At 52.9% G+C, this 20,961-nt stretch overlaps 1 protein-coding gene across 11 annotated transcripts in view; it reads right to left on the bottom strand.

The window, feature by feature from the left end:
* Nucleotides 1-253: 253 nt before the first annotated feature.
* Nucleotides 254-20,961, bottom strand: part of BABAM2 (BRISC and BRCA1 A complex member 2) — a 452,740-nt gene continuing 432,032 nt past the window's right edge. For 7 of the 11 annotated variants that reach the window (XM_060186772.1, XM_060186776.1, XM_060186774.1 and 4 more), the window contains one exon: nucleotides 254-655. In XM_060186772.1, coding sequence (XP_060042755.1) covers nucleotides 276-655 — 380 coding nt within the window. In that variant the 3' untranslated portion in view covers nucleotides 254-275. The remainder of the gene's footprint in view (nucleotides 656-20,961) is intronic. The other 4 variants (XM_060186773.1, XM_060186775.1, XM_060186779.1 and 1 more) reach the window with 1 other exon arrangement.

Genomic DNA, 20,961 nt, shown 5'->3' with positions numbered 1-20,961 from the left:
AGAGCCCCCAGGCAAGGCTCACACAGAGCCCTCCCCCAAGGCCAGAGTACCCCCCACCTCCTGGGCAGGGGTGCAGCCAGAGGAGGAGGAAGGGTCATTTTGTAGATAGTCCGGAGAGTAAGTGGGGGTGAGGGTGGCGGGAACCCTCCATTCAGACTCACCCTGCACCTTTCCTGTGAAGGATACCCCAAATTGTGAAACGTGGGGTGTGACACACATAGACACAACATTATCCTCAGACAGAAAAAAAAAAAAGAGTACAGAACCGTTTAATCTTAAAACTTAAAAAAAGGTCGGAGACAAAGGCCTTGAGGAAGGGTGCGAGTGTGCGTGTGCTGCGTCTTCTTTCCTGGGGAAGCACCGATCATGATTTGCTTCTTCCCACCCGAGGAGACAAGCGGGGGGCAGTGGGGTGTGGGGGTGCAGGAGCCAGGCCCCCGCCCACCGGGTGAGTTTGGGATCCAGCAGAATTGGGGCTGTCTGAGGCCTACAAGTCGCTGTGTGAGCAAAACGCTGCCTCCCAGTCGTTCCAAGTGGCTTCCAGGAAGCACGTATGTGCTGACACGCATGTGGACCGCAGGCCGGTGTTTCCTAGAGCTTTCCATTGGCAAACGCTGCCTCCTGGAACTGCGGGACAAAGGTTTTGAAATAAGCCCTGGTGGGAGAAGGGGGAGAGAGACAGCCCAGAACTGCGGTTAGTACAAACAACTCGGAAAAAAGTGCAACTCAGAGCTTTCAACCTAACTCAGAACATTTGTTATTTGTGTTCGTCTTGCACTGGAGTTTCCTTCCCGCTGATGCAAAGCCCTCTGGGTTTTCCTGTGTGCAGCCCCCTGCTTCCCAGTGCTACTGGACCTGGGGATGAGCTCCCTCTGCTCTTGCCCAGGACAGACTGACCTAGCCAACCCCCAGTCCATTCCCTGACCCAGAACATCAAAGGGTGTATTTTCCAGTTAGCTGACTTGACAGACAAAAAGGTGTGTCCAGGGTTCTGTGATCTGTTCATTTCTAAATGCGCGTGTAAGTGTGGTCTGGAAAGAAAGTCAGTGTGAGTACTGAAGGGAGGTTTTCTGGTCAGAGACTAGTGTGGGGGCCTGAGGACCGTATGGCTCGTGATCCAGCTTGGGGGGGGGCAGGGGCTGGGCTTGTCCTGTTCAGAGGGACAGACACAGGAGTCACCAGTCTGGGGCTCTCAGTAATGTGAAGGCAGAGTGATGTTAGGGGTTCCCTGGGAACCAGACAGCAGGGCTTGGGGATGGGGGTGGGCAGTGCTGGTACGTGAGCTGAACTCAGGGCCCTGCGGGAGGGTGGAGGAAGGGGTGGAGACACCACGCAGCATGGGCCCCTGGGGTCCCGGGTGTGCTTGAGCTATACCCACCCCTACTGTCCTGGACCAGAGTAGCACCCCTGGTGAATCCTGACATGACTCGCCCAGAAGCTGTGATGTGAACTTCAAGGGCCCACAGGGGTGGGGAATGTGGGTTTGAGGGCTGTGCAGCCAGTAAACCTGGGGGCTGTGTTCACAGCAGCGTGAAGTGCTGGCTTTAAGTTGGTAATTCTGCGTGGCCTGCAAATGATGTTATAAATATCCGATGGCCCTTGGTAGAAAGCTCCCCCACCCTGGGTTCATCGGCAGATACGTCTCTCATGGGTGGCAGCTCCCAGATCACAAGAGGGGTGGGGTGGGGGACTTCAGACGCAGCGGCCCCCCCCCCCCCCCCGCCCACCAGAGAGGAGACAGGCCCCTTCAGTGTAGCGTGTGTGGGGAGTTCTTCCAGGTCACGGCCTGAGCCGGTGGACACACCCACTAACCTCCCTTCCCACCCAGCTGCCCTCTCAGGGCCCTAACTATGCACAGGCGCTCCCGCCTGCCTCGCACCCCCTACCACCGCCTGCAGGCCCTTGGGGCCTGGGGGGCTCAGACCAAGTGTTCCCAATGGGGCTGCCTCAGTGCTGCCATCTGCGTGGGCTCTTGTGCTCCACGCAGACTCCGCCTTCCAAAGAGAAGCTCCCCCCATCTCTGTCCTTGTTGGGTTTTTCTTGCTAGTCTCCTGGAGCTGCTGCAAACCTACATCTCCAGACACAGGCCCACCAGGCCTTTCTGCAGCCAGCGGCCGTACATGTTCTCGGCTCGGCCCGTCACCGGTCACCACTCGCCAAAGACTGAGCTGCAGGCAGGGTTCCACCAGAAGTTCAGGAGAGGCTGGAAGGCCTGGTGCTGGTGGCCGTGCCTCAGCCTTTCACCCAGATTTGGTCCCAACAGTAACCAATCAGGGGACACACTGGAAAATGGACCGGAGGGGGGCTTCTAGGGGTTTTGGTGAGAGTCAGGAGAGGAAGCCACCCAGAAGTGCCCAGGGTGAAAGCAGTGTTTGTCCAACAAGGTCTCACCAGTCAGAGCCATTTCTTTACTCAGTGAGTCTTCCCCAAAGAATAAAAATCTGTGAAGCAGCAGAAAATCGCAACCAATACTGCTTTAAAGAAAGGAAAAGAAATAGACTACAGAGAGGCCGGGCCCTGGAGGAGGGCAGGAAGCAGGTGGAACGCCACACAGGTGGGCAGGCTCCCAGCCAGGGTGGGGCAGGGCCCAGTAGACCCCATGGTCTCGTTGCCTTCAGCCTTGTTTACTTGGAACTACTGCATTTCGTAAGAGCCTAAACAATTGTCTCCTTCCCAAACCAGAACTTGGTAGTCTCTTTCTGGAATTCAAAACTGCTTTTCTTCAGGCAATCCTAAAATGAGCTTTGTGCTGTCTGTTAGGGCCAGGCCAGCGTGGTGGGGGCTGGAGGAGTGGTTCTGGGACATGATCCCTCAATTGTCAGGCAATCAAGGACATGTAAATCAAGTCAGGATTCGTTTTTTGCACATCGAGGCAACTTCCCAAGCATCTAAGACTCATTTCTTGTTCCAGTTCCTTCTGCAGCTGTGACTTCAACCAGGCACATGTTTTTAATCAGTCGCAGGCCGCTTGTGGTCTGCAGAGCAAAGGAGTTCTGGAAATAGTGTAAGAGCCCCGCTGGCCAAGCCCCGCGGTCCTGCCTGTCCTCTGTCCTGGATGGCCACCATGAGCAAGCACCCACTCACTCTGGGCTGGGCCACTCTTACAACAGGCTCTCCCCAGAGACGGCCCTCTATGCTTCACGCCCTTCACCCCAAACCCTTAAAAGGCCCCTGTGAAGACTGCATACCCCACCATGGCTGCTTATTGGGGACAGCGCACCCCACGCTGGCCAGGCCGGGGCACAGTGTGGCCGTGGCTGGTCAGTGTCCCTATAAGCAGCAATGTCCGGGCCGAGCCCTGCTCTGCGTCTAGAGGGCGCACTCGGATGAAGGCCGAGACACCCCACAGCCTGAGGTGGTGGCTGTGGCCGCAGTGAGGTCAGTCTCTGTTCCAGGCAAAAGGAACTCCCAGCTGGGGCCTGCCCGGAGCCTGAGGTGTTTAGATTAGTGTCTAGACTGTGTGGCCCGCAGCTCGGGCTCCTGACTTCTGAGAGGGTCCAGACTGCAGTCTTAGCATGTGCTGAACAAAAGCAAATGTAGCTGCAGGAGGACTTCAGCAACCAGCCAGCTGGAGTTCACCTTGAGACATCAAAGCATCGGGCTGAGATCCGGTTCCCTTCTAAATCACAGGCTGTTTCTAAACGCTTACTAAACGATCACAACAGCTTAGCTGTTCTTCCTCTGGCCAGCCCTTCTGGGCTAGAGCAGCTTAGGGCTGGGCTCCCGGCTTTGCTAGCTGAGCTGCAGAGACTCTGCCCCGAGCAGAGGGGGCAGAGGACAGGGCCCTGGGACTGGCTGCCTGCCTCCCTCCCTCCCTCCCTCCCTCTCCCATCCATTCCACACGCGAGGCTGGAACACGCCACCCTCTCCCACACCCCATAGCAGCTCCTTGAAGGCAGTTCCACGTGTCACACTCCTCTTTGATGCACCCAACCTGTAGCAGGAGGCCAGCTACTTCTCAGATGATGCAAACTGGTGACTATCTAGCAACACATCTGAGAATCACCAAACTCTATAGCAGGAAGAAATCTCAGAGGCCACGAGGCTCTGTCCTTCCAGGGCAGGAGGGACTGAGGGGGAGACCTCTAGCGGGCCCTTCTCTGTACAGTATGCCAGCCAGGGCTGCGGCCTAGGCCTTGTCTCCTCTTCAAGCTCTGGAGGGCAGACTTCGGGTTCTTAGGACCTGGATGAATGCCCCAAGGGGCCGATGGGGCAGGGCTTGGGGGTGTACCCGACTGGGCTGAACTGCGGCTGGCTGAGACTCGGTCTCTGGGGCTAAGGGCTGATCCTGGCTGCCTGCCTGCACCTGCCTGCACCTGCCTGCACCTGGCAGGGCCTCTGCCCACTCTGCCCAGGCTCCTGAGCCCACACAGATGCCCGTGGAGCAGGCTGGGGTCTGCACAGCTCAGCTGCTGGCTGATGGCCATGTGCTGGGGTTTAGTCACACCCAGGTCCAGGTCACCCCTTAGTCAGAGGGGAAGGAAGGGTAAAGGGATGGCCCTCCAGCAGAAGCACTGGGCGGCCCGGCTGGGCTGAGTGAGATGCAGGGTGCAGGTTCCAGTTGGGCAAGGTGGGGCCCAGGCCTCAGGCAACTCTGGGTGGGACTGTGCCCAGTACTACGGGCACCCACATCCAGGAACAGAATTGTGGCTAGGAGGGAAGGAAGGACGGACAGCAGGGATGAATGAATGCCACGGTATAACTTGTCCGAGTAGTGAAATCAGTCCAATCCCATCAGAGTGTCCTGCCTGAAGCAAGGGGACGTCTTACTGTGAAGCACACAGACCTGCCTTTGCCAGACACGTCAGCCCTCCCTCGTGCAGGTCTGTGTCCAGCGGAGCCCAGGACCCTCAGCCCTCACTGCAAGGCCTGCAGAGGGTGCCTTCCCAGTAGGGTGAGACTGTGATGACAAGGGACCACTGGGATGAATGGCTGCTCTTGCTCGCCCGCCCGCCCGGCTGGTTTCTGGAAGCACTAACACGCCCCTAGGAAGAGCAAGGCCCGCTGGGAGCGCTGGGAAGGAACACAGAGTGCAGGCAGAGCACGTGCAGCCTGCCAGGCGCAGGAGGGGCCCCAGAACGGCTTCCAAACAGGCGCCTCTGTGGGAAAGTCACTTGGCAGCTTAAAACGCTGCAGGTCGCTGTGAATGCTAGAAAGTGGGGGAGGGAGGAATAGGTTATTCTCCTGATGTGATAAAACTGGATGCTAGGAATTGGGGGCCTGAGATGAATCTGGGCTGTGTTTCTCACTTGGACCCTGGCCAGACCTTGCCTCCTCTCTGTGCCCCAGTGGCCTCATCTGTAAAGGGAAGGGTGGCTACTGAGTTCACTATTGGCTGTGATCATCGGGGGCACTGGTGTCAGGCCAGCAGCGTCAGCCAGAGAGGGCCTGAGACCTCCCTGTGCTCTGCTATAGGGCCCCTCAAGAGCCTGAGCAGGGGACGTCAGAGGCATCTACATGGCCCCCCTTTGACCCTGGCTCTAACTTAGGGCCCCAGGAACAGAGGGCCAGCACCTAGCCTGGCCACCACTCCTTCCCTCCTCACAGCAGCATAGAATTGAGATGTGGAGCCACTGAGCCAGCAACAGGCTGGTTCCTGCAGGCGTCAAGGAGGGACCTGGGGACACAGACTCCCAGGGCAGAGGCGGCACACCAGCCCTGAAGGAGGCTCTGCTCACAGCTACTGCCAGGCCCTCTGTGCTCACTCTGGACTTTCCGCCTGGGGTGCGCGGGCTTGACTGCTCAGGGCTGTGTCAAAGCATCAGCCTGCAGGCCAGATGTCTAGCGCCTAATGACACTAATCAGCACAGGTCTTTATATACACAAGGTCTTTCATGGGGGCTGCTGGTGTCTCACAAACAGTAATTAATTCTCCTGTGCAACTCTGGGAGCCAGTTAAGTAGGAGTCCCTTTGCTCTGCAGGGGAAGGGTGCTTTCCTGAACCATGCAACACGCTGGGGGGCCCCTCACTCTCCCAAGCCTACCTAGCCTCCAGGCCTGGCATGAGCATCAGGGCCTGGTCCCCGGGGCCCTGTCCTGGCTCTGAAGCTCCACAGCACGAACTGCTGGCCAGCGGCTGGGGACTGGGCAGAGACTCTCAGAAGAGCTCTTAGGATCTTGTGCAAGGCAGGACCTGCCTGCAATTCTTTCCTGGGGGAGAGCCCAGTGGACTCTCCTGGTTGAAGCGCTCTTCCTTCTCCTGAACTGACATCTGTCCCCTAGGAGCCCCCACCCTGGGGTGTTCTACCTTCTAGAACAACTTAACCCTGCCTACACTGCTGTGCCTTGTTCACACACCGTTTGCTTATGTGGTGGCCCTGGGGTGAAGCTTGTGTCTCACACCTCCAGGGGGCTCAGGGGGCAGCTCTGGGCCCCAGGTAGAGCCCCCTCCTGGGCTTCGGCCAGGTTCCCTGAAGTGGTCGGCTCTGAGCCCTGGGCCTGCTCAGCTTTGCAGCTGCTCTTTAGAAAAACCTTGGAGGTCAAGTAACCTCCTGGAGATGTACAGGTACCAAGTCCTAGATGCTTATCTGAATTCAGTTCTTTTTTTTTTTTTTTAATTAATCAATTAAGTTTTGGAAAGAGACAGAAATTGAAAGGGAAGGGGGAGATACAGAGGGAGAGACACCCACAACACTGATTCACTGCCTATGAAGCTTCCTCCCTACTGGTGGGGACCACAGGCTTGAACCCGAATCCTTGCTCACTGTAACGTATGTGCTTAACCATGTGTACCCGGACCCCGCCCCTGAGTTCAGTTCTCTCTGGCTCTAAACTCAAGTTCTTGCCCCTAGGCCCCTCTTAGTTGGGGGTGCCTGTGGGGTGTTCAGGCCACAGGACACAAGCAGGTCCTCTCTCCCCAGCTTTCCTCTCCTGCATCTCAACATAACCAAGACCAACCCCAACTCAGAATGCTTCCCCTGTTCTGACCAGAAAACGGGGCTTGCATCACTCCCAAGAAGAATCTCACTCAAGGAATGAGTGCCAGGCTGAGGGAGGGTGGCACAGTGCTCCTGGGGCCTAACCTGTGAGCTACCTTGCTACCTGGCACTTCAGAGTCTCTAACAGGCTTTTAAAATAGCCTCATTTTAATCAAGCATTACAATCAGGTGCCTGAAGTGGACACCATCACCGACTCCCCCTGGCTGCACGAAGCAGTGGGCCTGCATGGGCAGGGGCCCTGCCCGAGGTCAGGCACATGGTAAGGCCTGAGAGGGATTCAGACAGGAGTCAGCAATGGTCCCCTGTGCCATCTATGGTCACAGGCTTGGAGCAGGAGGCCTTGGCTCTGGGCCCCCATGTTTCACGGGGAGGGACCCGCAGGCCACCACCCTCACACTGCTGTCTGGCCACAGCAGCTGCAGCTCAGGAGGACACTGTCATGAGCTGGTGATCTGGAGCAGTAAGTTTGTACAATCAGAAGCGCCTGCTAGCTGGGGGAGTTTTCTTCTAAGGCCTAGGGGCTCTGGACATATGCCAACGTGCAGGACTTGCCCCAGAGCCAGTTTCACTGGGTCGCCATCACCTCTCCTCATAGGGGGTGGCAGCATTGACACCTACCAGCCACCCTTCACCCCACCCCACCCCGCCTTGTGCATTTTCCTAGGTACTGACAGAAGGCTCCTGACCATAGACTCTGCACGTTTGGGGGGTTTTAGACTGTGACAAACCACATTCCCTCCTGTTTCCAGTACCTGGCAGAGCATGAAGACAGGAAGTCATTTTTAAGTCCCTCGCCAAGGTGGCCTCACAGCCTGTCACTTTCCGACCTTCTAGCCTCTGAACCAAAGAGGATGTACAGGGAACCTTCCAGAACTTCCCTGCAGGGCTGCCCTGAGTGCAATTCTTCACTGTGAGTAGAGAGGTGGAAATCAGATCTGACCACAAAGCTGTCTCCCCAGGGAGAGAGAGAGCACAATAGCCTTCGCATCAGGCTGACTACACAGCACTCCCCAGCAGAGTGTAACCAGAGGCCTTGGGAGTGAGGTCAGTTCCTGTTCCAGGAGCTCCTCTGTTCTGAGCCGCTGAGTGCTCTTCTCAGTGCCTCTAGTCCACCACCGCTGAGATGCTGCCCTGTGGAAAACCTCTCCCGTGCATCCCTTAGCCGAGCCAGCCTCTGGGCAGAAGTTGGCAAAGAGGCGGGATATGGACTCTCCTAAACAAGCCCCTGAGACTGGGTGAGGGTCTCTGGTGTTCCCGGGAGAGGACTAAGTCTCTGTGCCCCAGGACTAGGATCCGTCTTCCCTCTGTAGCAGGTGGTCCTCACAGGTGCCTGCCGGGGCCCAGCCCAGGCCACTGTGGTCTCAGGTACCAGGCCAGGCAGGGTCTGCTTGTGCTGGCCAGGCCCCTGGGGGTGGCAGAGGACCCCCCAGTGAAGATGCCGGGTCTCAGGAGGGCTGCTGTGCTATGAGAACACTGGTGATCCTGCAGAGAGAGGAGCAGCTGGGGTGGCAGAAGGGGCTCATTTCGCTAGCTTGGCTGGTCACCCAGGCTGAGTGCCCAGAGGAAGAGACAGTGCTCCCTCACCTGAACGGGGCACCTCCCCCAGGTTTGCACAGAAGAGCCCTGCAGGAAGAAGCAGAAAGAACACCCGCTGTCGTGAGCTGCAGATTCTCTGCTCTGCATCTGAGCCACAGCTGTGGGGCCTATGTCACTGGGTGCAACTTCTCTCCTTCTCCCCCCCCAAACTTGACTTTATTTCACAGGACAAAGAGAAATTGAGGGGGGAGGAGGGATAGGGAGACAGAGAGACACCTGCAGAACTGCTTCACTGCTCCTGAAGCTTCCCACCTGCGGGTGGGGACAGGGCTTGAACCCAGGTCCTTGTGCATAGTAGCGTGTGCGCTCAACCAGGTGCGCCAGTAGCTGGCCTCCAGCAGGCACATCTCTGTGCCAAGATGCGATGCGCAGGCGGCTTTGTGCTTCCTTGCCTTTTGTGCACCACAGTGCACAGGTGGTCCCAGAGATCCAGCCCTCCGCTCTAGCCACTGAGCCACCTGCCTGCAGTCCTAGTTTGTGCATTTTTAGATGTATCCTCAGGGCCTTTTCTTGATTTTCTTGCAGTGCCAAGCCTAGCCTCCCACTCTGAGCTATTCCTGCCTTGCTCCAGCTCAGACTCTGAAGACAGCCAGGGGTGGGGAGGGTTTGGGTGGACACAGGGGGACTCGGGATGCTTGGACTCCCTTTCCTGCCGTGCCGACCGTGCAGACCCATGGGCCTCCTGTGCTGTGCAGATGTGTGATGCATGCCCTGCTGGAGCTGTGGCACCCAAGTGCAGGCAAGCCTACATGGGGAGGGGGAGTCATTTTTCTCCTAGAGAAGAAGATGCCACGAGTCCTGGGCCATCAGACCAACAAGCATATCCACAGCACACAAGGGCTGAGGGCTGAGGGCCGGGGCCTGGTGGTGGTCTCTGAACATGCTCTTGCTGCCAGTCTCTCCCAGGGAGGGAGTCAGCCCTTCCCAGTGAGGAACAGAACCACCAAGGGCTCAAAGGCCACAGAGTTGGATCTAAAAACCCCTATAGCTCATCTAGTCCAGGGTTCAGCAAACTTTGGCTGTGAGTGATCAGAACTAAGTATTTTCAGCTTTGAAGGCCATCGTCCCTGTCCTTACAATTCAACTCTGGCAGACGGCTATGGCTGTGTGCCAATAAAACTTTATTGATAACACTGGGAAGCTGGTTAGATCGGCTCAGTGTATGCCTCTGGTCCAACACCTCTGTTTGCGGTGGAGAAGCGGCGAGAGTCCCTCCCTGCCACAGGATCACCCCAGACCAAGGCCTGCATGCCTCAGAGTCAGTGGTGCAGAAGGACAAGGAGACCACTTGGGCCATTCCTCCAGACAGGACCAACATGCAAGTGGAAAATTCCAGTGATAATTCATCAGGCAGACTCGGGCAGAGCCTTCAGATTTCTCTGGGAAAGGAGTGGGAATTCATAAAAGAGAAAGAAAAAGGGAAGGAGGCCATGGAAAGCCTCGGCACTGCCCTGTGGCAACGTGAGATGGAAGCAGGAGATTCATTCTTTCCGGTCAGCAGATTCTTAGTCACCTCGCCGGCCACTAACGGTGGGTCGCCGAGAACCAGCCCTCTCGTCCGGGGCTGAGAACAGGTTGTTTTGGCTGTCAAGCATTCTCAAAACAAGTTTCCCTGGTGTCATGACAGGTTGTGGCAAGAACAAGAAAACAAGAGTGGCAGAGCCCGTGATCCCCACGCGGCCGGCTCTGCCTGCACGGTCAGGCTCGCCTTCCCAGAGTGCAACTGGGCTGGTCTCCCGCTAATCCTACCTCGACAGTGACACTATCCACCAGTGATCCCTCTGAGAACTCTCTGGCAGCCACTTAATCACTCAGATCTGGGAGGAAGAGGTCAAAGTCACTCTTAAACCCAAGGGCAAGATTCTGTTCAGACCTACGCCCTGCTTTGTTTTGAATTTTCACCTTGTGTTCCGTTCCGTGGACAAAGCATGCCTCTGAAACTGAGGTTAAAAGCCATCTGCTCTGAGGTGGATTTTTCCACCTGACCATAAAACACTTGGTCAGGGTGGGGCAAAGAGATTGGTAGGATGCCCTCACCGGGCAGGGGAGAGGGCCAAGGTTTGGCTGGCCTTAGAAAGTGCCAGCAGCTGGCCATGGGCAGTGGTCTCACTCTCAGGGGCTGTGCATGGCTGCCTGGTGGGAGTAAGAGGAGTTGAAGCGAGAAGTGAGGGTGGTACCACCAAGACCATGGAGACAAGTGGTGACCTGGAGCCTGTTAACAAATAATCCAGAGGAAATATCCAGAAGTCCACTCAGTGTGTGCCTGTCGTATGCTTTACATTCGTTTGTTCTAGCCCTCCCCCGCCAAGAGAATTGGATCAGTCCAGTTAATTTCGCGGGCCCGCTTGGCCCCGCCCCAAGGAACCCTGACAGAGGGTTCCTGAGTTCGAGAGTTTCAGAGTTACAGAGTAAGAGAGAGTTCCACAGTGGAAGAGTTTCAAAGAGTTTGAGAGTTCCAGAGTTGGAGGGTTCTTGAGTTCCAGAGAAAGAGAGAGTGCTTGCGCCGCCGCAAAGGGACAGCAGAGATCTGTTTGGTGATAAGTTTGTCTTAGTTTATGAATCGTTGTTCCTGAATAAAGAAATACAGCTTCCCTGCCCAGCCGCTGTCTCCGCGTCTCTGTTACCCGCCCGGCAAGAGCCTCCGAATTTTAACAACATGTGCCAGGACTTCTGAGAGCCCCTAGATGACGGGTGGGGGGCATCTGGCCCACGGGCCATGTGTGGGTCCACACAGTCATTTGTTCTGGCCTTGCTAAGATAACCACAGGCAAGACTGGAAATTCAATAAATCTAGTAGTTTTTTCTCATACAACATGAAGAATTGATTGATTGATTGATTGATTGATTTGATATAGAGAAATTTAGAAGGGAGAAGGAAAGGGAGAGAGAGACACCTGTAGTACTTCCTCCTGCAGGTGGGGACCATGGGCTTGAACCTGTATCCCTGTCCATTGTATTGGTGCACTCAACCAGGTGTGCCACCACCCCCCCAGCTCTGAAGTGGTGATTTTTAAGTTGATAATTTTTATAGCCGGCGAATCACGTTAGTAAATATCCAAATGGCTCTTGGCAGAAACAAGGTTCCCCAGACTCGCCTTAGAGCATTTCTGAAGAAACCGGGGTAGCAGACAGAACCCCAGACTTAAATTTTGAGGGGACAAAGAAGAGGCAAAAGGGCCCAGGACAAATGTCCCTTTGTGTTGCTCAACAAGACTAATGGTTTAACTTTGATTGTGCTAGTTCCTTAAATTTTCTAGGTCAGGAAGTATCCCTAGGGGTTTCTATATCTCCACCAAGACATATCATTGCATCAATATGCAACTTGTTAATTTACAAAGTTTCCTTGGCCTACAGAAAACAAAACCAAATGCCTTCACTCAGCAGCTAACAGCAACATGGCAGGCCTTTTGCACACACCCTTCCATTTTCCTCTCTGAATCCTGTGAGAGAGGATAGTTACCCTCACCCAGAGGAGACAGCCACAGTCTAAAGGGACAACAAAACGCCTCTAGAAAGAGGTGAGACCAGGATGTGAGTTCTGGTCAGTGTGGATCCAGAGCTCAGTGCAGACTGCAGTCTGCCTCTTTCCCACTGGCCTAGTCTCCACTCTGCAGTGGCTTCTCCAGAACTGTATCACTTCCGGTTTCTGCACCTCGACTGTCACTACTTCATAGCTGAGACTGAGTCAGAGAGAGCACTCCATTTTTGTTGGTGTTAGGAATTGAATCCAGGACCCCAGGCATGCAAAACATGCCCTCTGCCCCTGAGTCAGCCTTCCTGATCCCTCCCCCCGAACCTTCCAGAGGAGCTGTTTCCTCTACAGGTGTGTTCTCCCCCCCGTTTCTGCCTCACTTGGTCTCAAGACCACTTCTGCCACTGCATTTTGCCTGCTGCTGCTGCCTGGTGTGGACGCCATTTCCATAGGCTGCAACTGAAGGCAGCGGTTGTGCCCCCACATCACTTCACATGAGTCTGGAGCAAGTGAGTAAGTGGCTGAATGAAGGGGAAGTGTACTGCGCTCTGGGCAGACCCGAATCAAAAGGCCTGTCCTGAGAGTCCACACCAGACAGGCCCAATCTGAGTGTCTCAGGCAGGGAGGTGAGCAACTCTGGGGAAGTCGAGTAGCCAACTCGGGGAAGAGAGGCACAGTCGGAAAGCCAGTCCGGTTCTCTCGGAACTTGCAGATTTCACTTCACTTTGTGGGGGTCTCTGTTTCACGATGTGAAACAGAGGTGGCTGTTGTGAGAGGGCTGAGGAGCACAGGGTACTGAAGACTGAGTACTCTGTGCTTACCGTGACTGCCCTTGACTGTTATGAAATAAACAACATAGCCACCGTGCTTTACACGGAAGGTCCTATATATCTCAGCTTTCTGGACAGCCAGAGTGACGATAGTTTAAGGACTATCTAATCCTCTGAACGACTGATCGTGGAACATTCTGATTTTCTAGAAAGTGGTTTTAATTTTGAGAAGAGCTATTAGGGCTGACAGGACGTCTAACTCACACAGAGCGGCTGCTTTACCATGTGCTTGACCCAGGTTTGAGCCCAGTCTCCACCTCTTTAGAGGAAACTTTGGTGGTTTGGTCTCTTTCTCTCTCGCCCCCCTCTCTCCCTGAAAAGTTGCCATACAGTGGTGAAGGCCTAGAGATCACAGAAAAAGAAAAAAGAAGAAGAAGGGGAAAAAAAAAAAAAAGCAAGCTACAGAGTTTCCCACTTTGCAGCCCTGACCTTTATGCAGTGAACCCAGTGTCAGAATGGAATCTCCCCATGATGGACGGGTCCAGAGAGAAAGCAGCCAAACAGGCTCTGTGGCTGGGCCTTCAAATTGGGTGGGTCAGTCACACAGCCTGGAGGACAGCAGCCTTATTTCTGTGTCTGGGGGCGGGGGTAGTTCCTGAGGTCCATGTGTCTGTGTGTGTGGGGGGGGATCCCCTGAGGCCTGTGTCTGTGGGGGTGATCCCTGATGTGTCCATATCTGTGAGGGGTGATGTTCCTAAGGCGCATGTGTCTGTGGGGGCTGGTCTCTGAGGTCCCTGTGTGTGTCTGTGTGTTGGGGGGTCACTAACCTCCATGTGTGTGAGTGGAGGGTGGTCCCTGATGCTTTGCCCGCCGCTCTTGAGCTTCTGACCAGGGAATTGCCAGCAGCACCTTAGCGCTGACACCTCTGCTCCTCTTGCTCTAGAGACTATTCTCCCGAAGGCCACAGCATCTCTACCCGGCAACCCGGCCCCACCAGCCAGGTGCACGGGGCAAGTGGATACCTTCTCCAAGTGACTCTGCTCCCTCTGACCACAGGGCTTCTCTGGGGGTTCACACCCACACCAGTATCTGACTCTCCCTCCGAAGATGGTGAGAGAGTCACAGAGAGAAATGGATGAATAGATGCCACAGCACCGCTCCACCACTCCGCAGCCTCCCCTTCTGCATGGTGCTCCCGTGTGGTGGTCAGGGGCTCAGACCCAGGCCCTCATGTGTGTGCTCTACTGGGTGAGCTGACTCTTGGTCCCCTCACAAGTGTCAGGACAGAGGACTACCCCAGACCACCCCGGCTTCACTTCTGCTTTTCTGTTTCCATTTTCCACTCGGTGTGACTAAGCGCCAGAGGTCCTGTTTGCCTGGCAGATGGGAGTCACTGGACTTTTTCCTCCTCTCCTCAGTGCACGGCCTCCTGGCTGGTGTGGAGGCAGCAGGGAGACAGTCTTTGGTTTGCTCCAGGACAATCTCCCCTTTTCTTCTCTTGCCCAACTGACTCTAGGAAAAGTCCAGCCAGGAGAATGTTTATTTTCCCTTACAGAAATCCATGCTGTTCTTTCTATTCTCAGGGGTGTTATTTCTATTCAACAACACTCCGGGCTTCCTCCCTCTGGGTGAGGTATCTAGAAGGTTCTCATGTCAGGTCTCTGGACAGGAAGGCGAGTGGGTTCGTGGCGGCCACCCTCCAGCACCTGACTCCATAGCCCGGCGGCTCCTGTAGGCAGAGGGGGCTTGGGCCAGGCCCCAGACTAGCCACGAGGGGCGGGGTGTCCCCTTGGTGTTGTGTGGCCTGAAGCATGCACTTCTAGCAAGTGAAAAGATGAATGAATGGCAGTCACTACCATGCTGAGGGATCTACAGTGGCTACACCTTTTCCACACTGCTGGCCGATGCTCACTGCACTCTATCTTGGGTGCACTGAGGGTGTCTATAGTTGCGCCCATGTCCCAGGGCCCGAGTCCTACTGGGTAGGAACTACCTTGTGACCTTACACATGCTCAGTACCCAAGCGGCCTCCTGCACCATTCTCTCTCTTTTTTTCTTTCTGTTAAGGAAAGAAAGACAGAGGAGAAAGGGAAAGAAAAAGAGTGAAGACTACCCCCATTCCACTCCACCATCCAGGGAGCTCCCCTGTGGTGCTGGGGCTTGAACCCACAGCTTTGTACATGGAAAGGTGCCTAAGCTACCAGGTGAACCATCTCCTGGCTTCTAAAGCTGCTGTGCTACCAAATCAGAATAGAGGCCACCTTCACAGACCCCCGTTTCTGCAGAAGCAGAGTGGACAGCCATGGCTGTTCTGTTCCTTCATGCTTTCTGTTATCCCCTAGAAATTATGCTTTGATGAGAAGTGACAGAAACAAAAGGCTGGGCCTCCCGCCTTGGCTGCAGTCCACGTCACACACGACAGCCATGAGCAGCCTTGGCGGCACCTGTCAGAAACCGACACGTACATCTGAGCAGTCGAGTCTAATTCCTTAGAAGCTGTTTTAACTTGACATCCGAAAACGTAGTCCATCTAGAATTATTTCACTGGGCGTATGTTTGGGGCATATGTGTGCACGTTCCACAACTGAAGTGTTCTATAAATATCAGATACAGGTTGTACAAAAAGTGTCACGTACATAGTGTACTTAATTCCATCTAGTCATGTTTTCAATTTGTGCCTGACCTCTGGCAACAGAAAAGGAATTTTTCTCCACGTGAACAAAGAAGTACACTAAGCTACCTTAGAGGTAGTTTTCACTGGAAACCCAGAGGTGTTCTGGAGTTTAGTGATCGTCAGACAAGCACCCACTAGTTTCAGATCCGAGCAGAGAGGCCCAGAAAGGGGGGGTGTGTGTTTCCCAACATTACACAGGGAATTAATAACGGTCTCTGAGCTCCCAGGCCATTACTCTGCATTTTCTTTACCTGTGTTTCTTCTGTCAGTAGTCCCAAGGCAACTTGGATCCCACTAGTGCCTCTGTTTCTGCTTTTGTGTGTTCTAAAAATTCCAACCCACTCAATATACTCTTTCCTTTCTGACTGTAAGACATCTGACTAGTTTTCCAAGGAAGAAAGCCTATGACTGCCACTCACAAACAAGGAAGTCGCTGTACCTGGTTATCAGGAACAGGCTCCCAGTGGCTGGCTGGGAGACCCTAGCATTCAGCAGCTCTCCCAACGGCAGGACCTGATTAACTTCCTGGATAAGGACAGCTCTCGTTCCCAGTTCCTACTCCCATGCACATCTTCTCTGAACTGCAGGACTGAGGCCAGGACATGAACCCTAGCCATATCTTCCACTGGGAAAGCAACAGGACAAATGGGGGCTTGGGGGATGGTCCTTAAAACAGGTCTTGGAGGAGCCAAAGGATTTCACCAAAGGAAGTGCCTGGAAAAGCCCGAGGAGGGTGAGGAGGCAGGGCTGGTGAGCTCTGTGCCTGGTGCCGCCTGGGCTGTTCAAGCTGCAAGGCTGTGGGCGGCTTACTCGGGGATGAGGGATGAGGGCTGTATTAGCAGTAATTGATGGCCAGGCTTTTTAAAATGGAGCTTATCATTGCACAGCAACAGATGTCAGGTTCTAATAAATAACTTGTTCTCTCTGACCTACACAAGCTGGATGCGGGCAGATCTGGAGTCCACCCATCTCTGCTGCTCTCGGGAACAGAAAAACAAATCAGATCCCTTGAAGGGACTTCTCAAAGGGATTTTCTGGGAGGGTTCCATACTATTTATCTGTGTTATGTTTCTTTTCGGGGCGACATTCTTTCTAAAACCCAGGAGGCAGGGGCAGGGGAGCCTGGGCCCGTAGGAACCTAAGCATTTGGGCCTGTCTTTACAGGCTCTGGCCTCTCAGACCCCAGAGACTTCTTCATCCTCACTGGTTCCTCTCCTCCTCTCTTGGGGTACTACCGCCAACCCCCTCACCCTTCCCACTGACCCTAGCCATGTCTCCCGAGTCTGGAAAATTCCCTCTTCTCTCCCAGGGGGAGTTGAACTAAACGAATTTGGGATTTTTGAAAGGGAACTGTTCCTAAGAATGTCAGGGCAAAAGAAACAAGAAAACCCATGAATCATTGAAGTAGCTGAGCATGCAGGTTTGGCCACGAAGCTCTGACCCATAGGCCCCTGTGGCAGAGCCTCCAGGGGGTCCCACCAGGCTTATATGCCTGCCTCAGTGCCTTCCCGGCTGCCCAGTGCTGCAGGAGGCCATGGGGGAAGCAGTCAGATGGCCATATCTCTTACCTTCCCGATCCCCCTTCCCCAGGGTGAGAAGGAGTCCCCAGGGTTTTCCCTACTCTGAGTGGTGTTTGGATACGGGGCTTAGGAAGCAGGCCACTTAGGTTCTGGCCAGCTCACCTGGCTCAGGGGCTACAGGAAGAGGCCCGGCTCCCAACTAAACCTTACCAGAAACAGAGCTTACTGTGGGCTGCTGTAAGGAGCTGCAGGCTAGGAAACACAGGAGTGACCAGTTTCTGGAGAAACGGACACTTGGGCTTGTGTTCTGACTATGTACCCTCCACGAACACCCCTTTCCCTGTGCCCACACTCTCCGTCTCCAGAGAATTCTCAGACCTCAGGCTCCTGTGAACAGAGTGAAAAATCCTCTTAGAGCTGGGGTTTGGGGCTTCCTCCACTGTGCCCTTCATATTACAGGGGTCCTGAGAAGCCTGGAAGGCCACAAAAGGGTGGGAATGATGCAAATTGGGTGGAGGAACCACTCCCTTCTCTTAAATTAGAAAGAGATCTCCTTTTATCTTTTTGTTTAACAGACTGATGCCCAGGGCTGAAGTGAAGTATCTGGCACTCGGTGAAGAGTCTGAAGAAAACAGTGCCTTTGAGAAGGCGAAGGTCTTAACAATGAAAAATAATTTTAATAGCACACCCCCTCACAGGGCTGTGGTCACGACTCATGAAAGGGTGTGAGGGGTGGCACACGGTGATGACCAGGGGCAAGCAGAGGCACCCAGATGTCATACAGGTGTCCCTCCCCTTTCCTGATGATGGTGGGTTTCACGGGCCCCGCAAATAGGTACACTATGATCTCTTATTCCAAGGAAGATACTTAAAAATAAGAGTGTATATATATTTTGAGAGAAAATGACTCCCCACTATCTTTATATGAAAACTAGAGTAAGATGGAATATATTTTTTCTTAAAAATTTAAAAAGGCAAGTGGCTACTAAAAGCCAATATAATGGCCAGGTGGTGGGGCACCTCGCTGAGCACACATGTTATAGTGTGCAAGGAACTGGGTTTGGGCCCCCGCTCGCCCTGCAGGGGGACGCTTCATGAGCAGTGAAGCAGTGCTGTGGGTGTCTCCATTCCTCTCTATCTCCCTTTTCCATCTTCTCCCTTTTCTCTCTGCTGTATCAAATAAAGATGTTTTTAAAAATCCAATGTAATGTTTTCCTGTAAAAACCCAACTATTATGAGCTGCCTGGGCAGTGGAGTGGCAGGCAGGGCACTGACACAGAAAGCGTGAGGCCCTGGCCCCTGGCACCACACTGCATGTGCCAGAGTGATGCTGACTAGCTCTTATACATAAATAAGCTCTTGAAAGACACGTATTGTGAGAGTTACAGGGTATGTGGCAGGGAAACAACAGCATGACAAGGAAAGGGGTAGTAGAATGTATAAGAGAACAATACTATTTTACCTTTGTACATAATATTTGAGGTGTTATAATGATATAAATCCATGGTGGACTCTAATAAGTCAAGGATGCATTTCAATATACCAATAACTAAAATATGCTACCAAGATGTATAAAGACAGCCTAAAAGTCAACAGAAGGAAGAGTGGCAAACTAGAAAATAAGCAGATAAATTATATGAAAGATTGGGAGTGAAGGAGCAATAAATAAAAACGAGAGGCTATAAAGAGCAAATAGTCAGATGCAAAACTCCACTGCTCCCCTTTCTTTAATGGTGGTGGTGGGGGAGAGCAGGGGAGGAGGAGCGGAAAGAGAGATACCGGAAGCACTGCTCCACTACTCATGAAGCTGCCTCCCTGCAGGGGCTTGAACCCAGCTCCTCTCCTCATAAATGATGATACGTGTATTCCACCAAGTGCGCTGCCACCTGGCCCTGGGAGGGTCTTCCTGAACTCAGCCAGTTAATTATATAAGATGTAAATGAACCAAATATGCCAATAAAACGGCAATTATTGTCAAACTAGATAAAAAAAAACCCCTGTAAAATATATCCTTGGAATATAAAGCTATACATAATAGGATGAAAGAAAAAGAATGGGAAAAGGTACATAGGTGAACAATAAGCATAAGAAAGCTCTGCAGCTACATTCATGTCTGGAAAAGCAGGTTTCAAGTCAAGGAGTGTGGCCAGAATGAAGAAGACAAAAACAATTATCAATAAATGTGTAAACTGGAGGGGGGCCAGGCAGTGGCGCACCTGGTTAAGTGCTTGCATTACAATGTGTAAGACCCAGGTTCAAGCCCCTGAAGGGGGAAAGCTTCATGAGCGGTGAAGCAGAGCTGCAGGTGTCTCTCTGTCTCTCTCCCTCTCTACCTCCTCCTGCCCTCTCACTTTCTCTCAGTCTCTAGCCAGTAATAAATCAGAAAATTTAAAAGACAAATGTGTAAACTGTATTTGGAAGTTTAATATATAAACATATATTAAAACACAAGAAGCGAAAACTGAACTAGCTGAAAAAACAAATTCAAAACCTTAGGTGTAAATTATAATACCTCTATCAAGTCATTAATATAATAAGAAACATAAAAATAAGAGTAGGTAGGGCGGGGGTAGATAGCATAATGGTTAAAGAGACTCTTGCCTGAGGCTCCAAAGTCCCAGGTTCAATCCCCACACTACCAGAAGCCAGAAATGATCACTGCTCTGGTTAAAATAAAATAAGAATAGGGATATAGAATATTTGATACTAGTAAGTAGTAACACTAATGAGTCATAATTATAATAATGAGTCATAGTAAGTGATTTGACTTCATAAATATGTAAACAGAACACTAGACTTCAAAGCTAGGAAGAGAGGAAAGCGAGTACGAAGCGAGAGGGCACAGAGCAGCATGATGATGGCCGAGGACTTGAAGAGGCCACAGGGGACAGAGCCGAAGCTGGCCCCTCTGGTCTCCCATGTCCAGTCATTGATAAGCCCTCCTCCATCAAGCCCATCCAACATGGAGAAGGACAGTCTGGGTTCAGGATAAAGCTCAGAAAGGTTAACAGCACTGCCCAAGCCTCCAGGAGGAGGAAGCGGGCATGAGTGACCACAGAGCCCGCGCTTACGCGTGAGGCAGTTCAAGTGTGAGAGCAGAATCTGCGGGGCAGCCATGAGCAAGAGGCCCATGTCGCTCCAGTGCCAGGAAGTGTCCTCTCTGAGTTCACATGTTTAGAACTTTGCTCGTTGGGAGGGAGCAAGCAGCTGACTCGGCTCAAAGGGCTGTGCTGCTGTCCACGAACCGTGAGAGTGTTTATGTCATGGGCAGAGCTCTCCAAGTGAATTACAGCCTTTTACGCACGCTGCACATACGATATTTTTCAAGAGACAAAGAAACAGGGCGTGTAAGGAAGGCTGCAGCTGACCTTTCTCTCTGTGTCCTTTCTTTCTGACCTTCTCCACTAAGCTCAAGTCTGGACAGCAGTGTTTACCTGCTGCTTGGCCTTGCACATCCCTGGGAAATCACTATGTTCCATTTCAGAAAGGCGTTTTCAAATGGCTTCTTTTTTCTAGCAAGGGTGACTGGCTTTTTCTTTTACTATGTTTAAAATGGATTCGTTGTCGCTGCAGTAGAAGGCAGATTTTTATTTTTAATGTTACTTCAGATGTTTTCTTTAGACTGGTGTTAACATAAAGCAAATGTCTCTTGCAAGTCTGAACCAATCTGTTAAGACAAACAGGCTTCACTTATGATATTCCTGCGCTGATATCATACGCTGTGGTCTACAACTCCTTAAAAACTCAGTTCATACATGCTAACACACACACACACACACACACACACACACACACTCTCTAAGATAGCTTTGCCATGGAAACCACAAAGGCATGTCTGGTTCAGACTCCACAGCACATACCACAAATAACAGCCCATCTCCTCAGGGCAGAGCCTATGTATACAGAGGAAAAGCCCGGAAAATCAAACAACTGCAAAGGCCACCTCCAACATAACTTACTTTATAAGCCCCTTTTCAGAATATGTAGGCC

Source organism: Erinaceus europaeus, chromosome 3 (assembly GCF_950295315.1).
Source record: "Erinaceus europaeus chromosome 3, mEriEur2.1, whole genome shotgun sequence".
Classification (NCBI taxonomy): domain Eukaryota; kingdom Metazoa; phylum Chordata; class Mammalia; order Eulipotyphla; family Erinaceidae; genus Erinaceus; species Erinaceus europaeus.
The sequence above is the reverse complement of the archived record's forward strand: the minus strand, read 5'-3'. Positions and strand labels throughout refer to the sequence as shown.